General features: G+C 57.2%; 2 protein-coding genes across 2 annotated transcripts; one reads left to right on the top strand and one right to left on the bottom strand.

The window, feature by feature from the left end:
* The first annotated feature begins 477 nt into the window (after positions 1–477).
* On the top strand, positions 478–5,802 carry PCSK1N (proprotein convertase subtilisin/kexin type 1 inhibitor). Its single transcript, XM_026513378.4, has 3 exons — positions 478–647; positions 4,570–5,042; positions 5,469–5,802. Exons 1-3 carry the CDS (start codon positions 534–536, stop codon positions 5,662–5,664), a joined length of 783 nt encoding a protein of 260 aa, XP_026369163.1. The 5' UTR covers positions 478–533; the 3' UTR covers positions 5,665–5,802.
* Positions 5,803–6,935: 1,133 nt separating this feature from the next.
* ERAS (ES cell expressed Ras) lies at positions 6,936–7,677 on the bottom strand. Its single transcript, XM_044389412.2, has one exon. The coding sequence runs from the start codon at positions 7,675–7,677 to the stop codon at positions 6,976–6,978; it is 702 nt and encodes a 233-aa protein (XP_044245347.1). The 3' UTR covers positions 6,936–6,975.
* Positions 7,678–10,120: the final 2,443 nt, after the last annotated feature.

Genomic DNA, 10,120 nt, shown 5'->3' with positions numbered 1-10,120 from the left:
CTCAAATTTTACCAAACTTTCGTTTCGTTTCCTTTGATGTGTCATTTTAAGTGGCTTGAAACCCTTTCTGGAACAGTATATGGGTAAAATCTATTTATCTATGTATCTATCCTCACCCACAGTAGCGAGTGCTCACCCAGTGAACAAACTCATATGTCTCCTCCCCAGGGAGGGAGAGGTGGGGACCAGATCCCCATTCCACTCCGCTGAGTCAATTTTGCCTGCCTGTCTGCTAAGGGACAGCGAGGTCTGTTGCCCTGGTAACTGCCCTCCAACTGCCATGGCAACCGCCAGCTCAGGCTCCAGCTTCCCACCTTGCCCCTTGGGCATCTCCATGGCGACGAGCAGGATGGAGGGGCTGCTGGGGCTCGCAGGCTGCGCCTGCGTGGAGTGGCCGGAGAGGGGGTGGGCAGGGGGAGGGCCGGCTTCTCTGGCGCGCGCAGCCGCAGAGCACCGCAGCCTTGCCCGCTAGCCCGGGCGCTGCGCATTTGCCAGCCAGTCCGCCCGTCCGGAGCCCGGCTCGCTGGGGCAGCATGGCGTGGTCGCCGCTGCTCGGCGGGCCGCGGGCCGGGGGCGTCGGCCTTTTGGTGCTGCTGCTGTTGGGCTTACTTCGGCCTCCCCCTGCGTTCTGCGCTCGGCCGGTAAAGGTGCGACACCGGTCGGGCACGGGGTGGGGGTGGGCGGGAGGATGCTGCGGGCGAGGGTCTGTGCTCAGCTGCCGGCCCCTCGTCCTGGCGGGCCCCCACCTGCGCCCGGACATGCGGGGAGATCGGCCAGGATGGCCCGGGGCCCCCCGCCTGTCCGCGCCCCGGCCATGCGGGACTCGGTCTCTGGGTGTGCGGGGCTTGGCTGGCAGCCACGCCCTGTGCACCCTTGGCCCCTGGCGCGGGCCCGGCCTCGCCCCGCCGGTCCCCTGTGGCGCTGTCCATGGGACTAGCGCGCGCGAAGGGAAGGGGTGCACGCACCGGTCTCTCTGCACGAGATGCGATGACTGGGGCGTGAGAATGCGCTGGCCGTGTAAGTGCGTGTCCTTTGGTGTCAGCGCTTCCGAGCGAGCTGCCGATGTGGGTCTGGGTGTGCAGTGTGTGTGATGCTGCGGGTGTTCCTGAGTTTGGCTTGTCTCAGGGACACCGTGTGAGTGTTTGTGAATCCTGTGGTGGTGGTTAAGCTATGGGCGTGTCCGTGTGTGTGTGTGTGCGTGTGTGTGTGTGATTTCGTTTTTTTAGGTGGGATGGGTCTTTGCATCCCATGTGCACATCCCATTTTGGTTGTGTTGGACTAAGCGACTAGGATTTTGTATGGGTGTTAACGCGCTGTTTCTGCCCGTCTCTTTATGGAGCTGTGTCATTGTGGGGAGAGGAGCCATGATGTCTCCGCGCTGCGTTGTGTCTGTAGGGGTGGTGCGTGTCCTTGCATCTGGGTAGCTCTGGCCATCGTAACCGCATGGGCAGCCACCTATGTGAACGCGTGCAGTTCCTCGTGTGTGGATGTGGCAATGTCGGGATGCACATGTGACATCTCAAGGACTGCTAGTCCATGCCAGTGTGTGTGAGGTTGTGATTGCTGGTGAGTGTGCGATTCCCCAGGGACTGAGGGGTGGTGGGCGCCCAGGGCACCTGGAGCACATCATCCGCCAACTCGTCAGGGCTGTCTGCGTCAAGGATGGGGGATTTAAAAAATTATTAGAAATTTTTATGACATAATACAGTTAACATTCATGTATGATGTAAGGAATAATGATAAAATAAACCCTGTGTGTACCCACCACTCAGGTTAAGACATAGAGCATGACCAGTAGTTAGAAGCCCCTGGGGGCCCCCTGCGCACAACAGCCCCCCTGCTCCATAATCATTATCGTGTATTTTCCGTTCAGTGATTCCTTACTTTCATTGGTAGCTCATCACGTATGTGCGTATGTCTAAACAGTGTGTTGTTTAGCCTTTCCTCATCGAAATGGAATCATACCAGGCATCAGGCTCCTTGTCGTCACTAGGGGTCACTAGGAAGTCATCAGGGTGTCTGCCGGTCTCAGGCAGCCTGCAGTGGAATTCATTACGTTGCTTTTTTTTTTTTTTTTTTTTTTGCTCTGCATCGGTTGTGAGATCTATCCACCATCCACATTTGCACACTGAAGTGCGTGGCTATAATTCATTTATTTTTATTGCTGCCTAATATTTCATTTTCTGAGTACATCATCAGTATGTGAGTATATCATGGTTTATACATGCATTCTCAATATGTCAGTAGACATTTGCATGGTTTCCAGGCTCCCCCCCACCTCGGTCCACGACGCTGGCACAAACAGTGGCCGCTGTGATTTTTCATGAACTTAGGTCCAGTAGCATATGTACCGAAGCTACCTGGAGTGCAGCACCCCAGGAGCGGGTCATAGGATTTGTGCAGCTTTTTAGAAATTGCCGAATTGTTTTTCAAAGTGATTTTGGCAATGGTATTCCCACCAGCGATGTACGAGAGTTTCTGCTTTTCCCACCGCCGTGTCAACATGGGGCATTATTAGGCGGTTTGAGACGCATTATGCTTAGTGTCTCCTTGGCACTTTCATTTGTATTTTCCTGATTACTAAGGAGGCTCACCATTTCCACATAATTGGTAACTGGTTTTGTTTCCTTTTTTGTGAAATACTTGATCATTGGTTTTCCCTATTTTTTCATCTAGTTTTTATTTTTTATTTAAGTAATCTCTACAGCCCACGTGGGGCTCAGACTCAACGATGCTGAGGTCAAGAGTGCCAAGCTCTTCCAGCCAGGCGCCCCTCCCTATTTTTATATTAGCTTGTTTTTCTCTTTGCTTTTTAGGCTTTTTTTTTTTTTTTTTTTTTTTTTTGTATACTGGATACTAATCCTTTATTGACTCTTTGTGTTGCAGGCATCTTCCCGCTCTGGTTTTGACTGTTCATTCTTTTTACGGTGTCTTGGGATAAAAAGAAATCCTTAATTTTAACATAGTCAGATTTATTCATCTTTTCCTTTTTTAAAAGATTTTATTTGTCAGAGCGAGAGAGCACACGCAGGGGGAGGGGCAGGCAGAGGGAGAAGCAGGCTCCCTGAGGCGATGCGGGACTTGATCCCAAGACCCCGGGATCATGATCTGAGCTGAAGACAGACGCTTCACTGACTGAGCACCCCAGGCGCCCCTATTCATCTTTTCCTTTCCATTGCTCCCACATTTGGGTCATTTGTTGTTCCCACATGGGTTTTTGAAGGAGTCGCTCCTGTCCCCACTGCTCTGAGTGTCCCTTCTGCCACGTAGCAAGTGTCAGTATCTGTGGATCTGTTCTTAAGCTCTGTTCAAAGATATTACTTCCTTCAGCTGGATTGAAGCTGCTGTTTAACTGGTTTATTTTTCTTTAAACATCTCACTTTTAAGTAATCTTCACACCCAGCATAGGGCTCGAAGGCACAACCCAAAGGTCCAGAGTCATAGGCTTCCGCCACTGAGCCAGCCAGGAGCCCCTTGCCTTTTTCATTTTGAATTTCACTATTTCTAGATGTTCTAGGTGTTTCTTTTTCAAATCTTCATGGTCATTTTTATGGTCTTTTGTTCCTTACTCATACTTTTGATACCGGTTTTTATTTCTTTAAACTTTCTGAAACTGCTTTAAAACTGTCTGAATTGAAAATTAATCATTGGGTAATTTATTCTACAGAAAGATTTACACACATGCCAAATAATATATGGACAAGATTATTCATCCCAACATGACAAGAATAGCAAAAGATTGGGGGGGGGGGTGTGCCTGGCTGTCTCAGTCAGTGGAGCGCCAGGTTCTTGATGGGGTTGTGAGTTCCAGCCCCACACTGCGTGTAGAGATTACTTGAAAAATAAAATCTTTTTTTTTTTTTTTTTAAAAAGGAATAGCAAAAGATTGGAAGCACCATAAATGTCCATCAGTCGAAGACTGGTTAAATAAAATGTGTACATCCATACAAAACGGATTCAATGCAGAGGAAAGAAAGGAAAACAGAGAGGGAGAGAGAAGAGGGAGGAAGAGAGAGAGAAAGGGAGAGAGGGAGGGAGGGAGAGAGAGAGAGAGAGAGAGAGGGAGGGAGAGAACAGGGAGGGAGGGAGGGAAAAGAAGAGAGAAAGGATTCACTGAAAGTACTGATCTGGACAGACTCCGAAATGCAAGGTGCGGAACAGTCGGCTACCTTTTGGGCAAAACAAGTGAACAATAGGAACCTATAAAATGCAAATATGGTTCTTATAGTCCACAACAGCAATACAGAAAATTCTATGGCTGTCATAAACGCCATCAGCACTCCAATGAAGAAACCTGTTCTCCAGCAGCCCTGGGGCAAATTCTGAATCACTAGGAAATCGTTGGGGGGCGGGGGTTGGGGATCTAGGGGTCTTTGGTGGTCTTCAGTGTGCCTGGACATATTTGGGGGTCTCCAGTGGCCTAAGGGGTGTCTGGGTGCATTCGAGGGGCCGCGGTGCCTTCGGTGGCATGTGGGGATGTTTGAGGTGCACGGGGCTCCCCTGGGTGGGTGGGGGGTGTTCCTGGCCTGACGGACGCTGACATCTCCCCCCTTCCACGTCTTCCGGCAGGAGCCCCGCGGCCTGGGCGCCGCCTCGTCGCCCATGGCTGAGGCTGGCGCCCCCCGCCGCTTCCGGCGAGCAGTGCCCCGGGGCGAGGCGGCGGGGGCCGTGCAGGAGCTGGCGCGGGCGCTGGCGCACCTGCTGGAGGCCGAAAGGCAGGAGCGGGCGCGGGCCGAGGCGCAGGAGGCCGAGGATCAGCAGGCGCGCGTCCTGGCGCAGCTGCTGCGCTCCTGGAGCAGCCCCCGCACCAGCGACCCCGCGCTCGGCCTGGAGGACGACCCCGACGCGCCCGCCGCGCAGCTGGCCCGCGCCCTGCTCCGCGCCCGCCTGGACCCCGCGGCCCTCGCAGCCCAGCTCGTCCCCGCCCCTGCCCCCGCCGCTGCGCTCAGACCCCGGCCCCCAGTCTACGACGACGGCCCCGCCGGCCCGGAGGCCGAGGACGCCGGCGACGAGACGCCCGATGTGGACCCGGAGCTGCTGAGGTTCCCCAGCAAGGGGCGGGCAGGGGGCGGGGCCGGCATCCCGGGGTGGGGGTGGGGGGGTAGGAGGGCGAGGGGCGGCGGGGGCCTGCCTCACAGCGTGGTGACGACACCTAGGCCCTGGGATCCTAGGAAGGAGTGAGGACCCGCACCCAGGGTGTAGGGTCAGAGGTGCTTGGCAGGGGAGACAGTGGGGAGCGGGACTGTCGGTCCCGGGGAAAGGGGCTCCGATGTCGGGTTTCTGGGGGGGAGGAGCGGGAGGCAGGGAAACCATAGTGTGTGGGCTGCGAGGCAAGGGCAGCTGGAAAGCAGTGGGCTGGAGACGGACGGTCCCCAGGCAGTGCGGTGTTGCGGGGCCGTCTGAGCTCTAGGGCAGCGACGTGGATGCGCGGGCACCTTCTCACCGCCTTCCTCTCGGCTCTCCTGCAGGTACTTGTTGGGGCGGATCCTCGCCGGGAGTGCGGACCCCGAGGCTGTGGCTGCCCCGCGCCGCCTCCGCCGCGCCGCCGACCAGGATCTGGGCCCCGAGGTGCCTCCTGAGGGTGTGCTGGGGGCCCTGCTGCGGGTGAAGCGCCTGGAGACCCCCTCGCCCCAGGCGCCGGTGCGCCGCCTCCTGCCGCCCTGAGCACCGCCCGGATCCTGCGCTCCCTGGGGCCCAGGACCACCCCACCCCAACAGCCCGACTGCGCCCCCCCGCCAGCCGCAGTTGCTGCCCTCCAACCCCAAGACCCCCGCCTTTGGCCCCACAATAAATGCGATCTGAAGCAGCTATACGCTTGTCCAGAGTGGCAGTTTCTAGGGGGGCTGGTGGGCTGAGTGGTGATGGCCGTCCTTAGACAAAGGCCGAGGGGCTCGGCACTTGAGTCCCCCCTCCCCCACTCTGTGCCTCTTCTCACTGGGGGAGGCATCCAGAAAGACAATGGCAGTAACCACCCAGATCCTGGGCCCCATTCCACAGGCTTTGAGGACATTTTCAGGGCCTGCAGCAGCATTTTCCTGGGGTCCATCCTGTGGACCAAGGGGTGGCTGTGGGGCTGTGAGTAGTTTGGGCTCTGCCCCCGGCGGTGTCCACAGGCACGCAGGAGGCTTCCTACTCTGGCGGAAGAGAGGGAGTGGGCCGCAGGCCTGTGGTCAGTAGGCCTTCCCAACACACACCTCCCGCTTGGGACTCTTGGGACTCTGCGTCTGAGAAATTCAAACCAGGGCCTCCAAGGCACAAAGAAAGTGTATTTTGTCAAGTGTATTCTGTTTGCATTTGCTAGCTTGATTTGTAATGCTGAGATATTCCGTTACATAGGTTTGAGGCTTGCTATCTGTACTCTCACTTCCAGCCTCAAGATACTGGAAGTTGTGGCGGGAGCTGGTTGATGCTCACGGCCTTTGCACTGGCTGTTCCCTCTGCCCCTAGTTACCTGCACGTCTTTACTCAAACGTCACCTGCTCAGTAAGGCTTACCTCGACCCCCCCCCGTCGCTCTTCATTCCTACACTCGTTTTTAATCCACAGCCGTACGCTCGTCTACGAGGGCGGGGATTTCTCAGTGTCTTGCTTCTACATCTTTGGCACCCAAAGCAGGGCCTGGCGCACAGTGGGCTCCCCCCCCAACATTTCTTGAATGAAAGAACCTCACAACGCAAGTAACATTCTCCCCGGTTTCACTCCCACCCACGGAACACGGCACGGAGGCGGCTCTGAAACCGGAGAACACCATCTATTTAATTGGCAACACAAACTCTTAGCTCGCCAGGAACCGGTACGATGCCCCGCTTCTCCACATGCCCGTCACCAAACGCAGACGTCCCCAACGGAGGGATGCATCTACCCCTAGTACACCAACAGTGTCCCACACAGCTAGCTGCCTGGGGGTGGGGGGGTCTCATGTCTAGGAACCACCACCCTGGCCCGGGGGGCAGGCCACCCATCTTCAGCAAAATCTTCAGGCCACCGCACAGCCGCAGCGGCACATGGCCTTCTGGTGCCGGGCCTTATCCCCGCCCGGCCCTGACACGGCCTCCTTTGCCATGGCCTCCCGGACCTTCTGGATCTCATGGATGAGCAGGGCGAAGGCCTCCTCTACACCTTGCCGCGTCTTGGCTGAGGTCTCCACGAAGGGGGCCCCCCAGCTCTTCGCAAGGGCTGCAGCCGCGGCCCGAGCATCTCCGGTGGTGCTCACAAGGTCACACTTGTTGCCCACAAGGACGAGGGGCTGGGTGGGGTGAGGGCCCCAGGTGGCCCGCATCTGCTGCAGCTGGGCTAGAGACGAGGGGTCATCCAAGGCGAAGACACCCAGCACACCATCCCCGATCGCCACGCACTGGTCACGCAGGGCCCTGTGAGTGGCCTGCCCTGCCGTGTCCAGCACGTTCAGAATGCAGCCCCCGTGGCCCAGGGCCACCTCCTTCCAGTAGGAATCCTGGATCGTGGGGTCGTGGTCCTCCACAAAGCACTGGTGGTTCAGCTGGATGGTGAGCGCACTCTTGCCCACGCCGCTCGCGCCCACCACGACCGCCTTGTACTCGGGCAGCTGCTTCCCGACGCTCCTGGAGGGTGCCTGAGCCCTCTGGCTCTCCTCCTGGGAGCTCGGGCTCCACGAGCCCAGGCCCAGATCAAACATGTTAGGATTTCTCGGCAGCGCCATTCCCCCAGTGGGCAGCTCAGGGAAGGGATGTGGACAGCAGGCCCTGCGAGGGAAAGAGAAAAAAGACAAGGGGGAGGGGCAGGGGGAGGTTAGGCAAGACCATCCGGGGGCAAGGGGTCAGCTGGTGTCATTGAATCAACATTAACTAAGTGCCTAGGTGTGTGCAAAGCGCCGTCTAGTAGGCCTTACACCTTATTTATGTTGCTTGATCTCTTTCCGTCTCATTCCCTCTAAGTGGAGGCGGGGATTTTAAGAGCAGCTTTATTTAGATGTAATTTATATACCACAGTTAATCTAGTTAAAGTGCACAATTCAATGTTTTTTTAGCATATTCACACTGTTGTGCAACCATCACCATAATCTAAGAACATTTTCATCACCCGGAAAAGCAAGCTCCTGCCCATTTGCAGGCCCTCCCCCCTCCCGACGGAGGGCGGGATTTGGGGCAGTTTTGATTTTGGTTTTGGATTGTATCAACTGTTGATCCTCAGGCCCGCAGCGGGCCAGTCACATATTATATGTTGAGCAACATTCCTGTCCCCAGGGAGTTTGTATTCTAAAAGGTGGAGACAATAAATCAGGTAAACCGGCAAATTATGAGGCCGGTTAGCCATTAACATTAGAATTTAGTCTTTCTTACGTATTCAGCATACGGCTATTGAGAGCCCACTGTGTGGCGAGGACAAACAACTGGGGAGAATAGCTAAAATAGTTAACAAACCCCGGCCCCCAGGAATGTGACGTTCGGGTCAGGAAGACAGACAACAACAAAGATAAATCAGTAAAATATACTGCAACAATAGGTGGTAAACAGGCTGGAGATGCTCGGTTACTGTTAGGCCTCTTTATTATTATTTAATTTTCATGCATTATTTCCAGCGTCTTCCTGCGCGCCGGCATTGTGATGGGTGTGGGGAAGGAAGGTGGGAGGTGTGGGGGTGGGGAAGTGGCAGCGAACAAAATAGACTAAAATCCCTGCCCTTGGGAGGATTAGATTCTGGAAGTGCGAAGGAGACAATCAACAAGATAAGCAAGTAAATTATCATGCAGTTAGGAGAGGATGGGCACACAGCAGGTGCTCAATTAGTGTTAGCTATTAATAGCAAATTACCATTAAACTTATTCAATACACATCCTGGTCTCGGTTCAGTGTGTGGCCTCAGGAAATGCATCATAATGGCTGCCACCCCGAGTCTCTCTGGAAACCCCGGGGAGAATGGCAGTTTGGGGGCAGATGGTGGGTTCGAGATACCCGTGGGGGGTTCTGTTGAATTTGGGATCTGGAGGTCAGGGTTGGGGGGCGCGGAAGGTCCCAGATGGGGATCCAGCCGTGAGGTCCCCGGCCCAGAGAGACTGCTGGCAATAGTGATTAGATGCGCTGGCCCAGAAAGAAGGGGGGGCCACGGCGAAGAGAGGTAAACTGAGGACAGAGCTCTGGGGGTGTCCCCGAAAGGCGGGACAGAAAGAGGGAGCGAGGACAGACAGAGAGGCGAGGGCGAGGGCGGAGGCAGCGGGGAGGCCGCCGCAGTCGTCCAAGGCCATCGATGCAGAGGTCAGATTCTAAGGTAGAAGTAACTGCCAGGATTTGCTCTGAGAGTCAAAGGCGGCGCGTGGGGTGGGGGGCGGGGTCGAGGATAACTGGAGTTTGGGGTCCGGGCAGCTGGGAATCTGAGGGTGCCCGCGCCGGAGGCCGGGGACACGCAAGACGGACTCTTGCCCCTCGGCGAAGGGCACCAGGAGCGGCGAGGAGCAGCAGGAATGATTTCCCGGGGGCCCGGTCTGGGCCCCGCGACCCTTCCCACCACCCCGAGAGGCTAGGCCATCCCCACCCAGGCCACCGTGTCGGCGCGGAACGGCGAGGCCCGGCAAGCGAGGTGGCGGTGGCGGTGGCGGTTTACCGGCCCGCGCTCAGACGGCCCGCTGGGGACCAGACCGACGGCGGCGGGGGTTTCGCCCTCCTCGAGTGACACTGAGCCACTTGCTGTGGGCCGAGACCTACGAGCGTCCCCGTGGGGCCCTTGAGACCCTGACACCCCCGCCTGGAGCCCCCTGTCCCACGGCCCAGGATCCAGGGGTGCGCGTCGAGCGGAGGGAGGCAGCAGAACCTGAGCCCAACAAACCGACGCCCGCGCCGGGCCACGCTTCCCTTGACTCAGCCAGGGGAGGGGCGGCTGGGGACCCACAGGTTTCCCCCTAAAGCTGTCCCCTGTGCTCCGGCCGGCCCGGCTCGTCCGGTTCTCTCCAGGGGGCCGGGGCGCCCCAATCCCGAGGCTTGGGCGCGGCGCTGGGGGTGGGGGCTGGCCCCTCAGAACGGGAGGAGGTAGGGGAAGGGTCCCCCTCAAAGCCCACCTTGGTCGCGCCCCCACGGCCCGGCTCACCTCGGTGCTGGGGAAGGCAGGAGCGCTCGGACCCGAACCCGCCGCAGCTCTGACAGGACTGACAG

This window comes from Ursus arctos, chromosome X (assembly GCF_023065955.2).
Source record: "Ursus arctos isolate Adak ecotype North America chromosome X, UrsArc2.0, whole genome shotgun sequence".
Classification (NCBI taxonomy): domain Eukaryota; kingdom Metazoa; phylum Chordata; class Mammalia; order Carnivora; family Ursidae; genus Ursus; species Ursus arctos.
This window is presented reverse-complemented; position numbering and strand designations above follow the sequence as displayed.

Excerpts from the sequence above, each read along its gene's own strand:
- PCSK1N (XM_026513378.4), top strand. The coding sequence starts at position 534 with ATGGCGTGGTCGCCGCTGCTCGGCGGGCCGCGGGCCGGGGGCGTCGGC. Across the intron at positions 648-4,569 it reads TCTGCGCTCGGCCGGTAAAG|GAGCCCCGCGGCCTGGGCGC; the intron begins GTGCGACACCGG and ends GTCTTCCGGCAG. Across the intron at positions 5,043-5,468 it reads GTGGACCCGGAGCTGCTGAG|GTACTTGTTGGGGCGGATCC; the intron begins GTTCCCCAGCAA and ends GCTCTCCTGCAG.
- ERAS (XM_044389412.2), bottom strand. The coding sequence starts at position 7,677 with ATGGCGCTGCCGAGAAATCCTAACATGTTTGATCTGGGCCTGGGCTCG.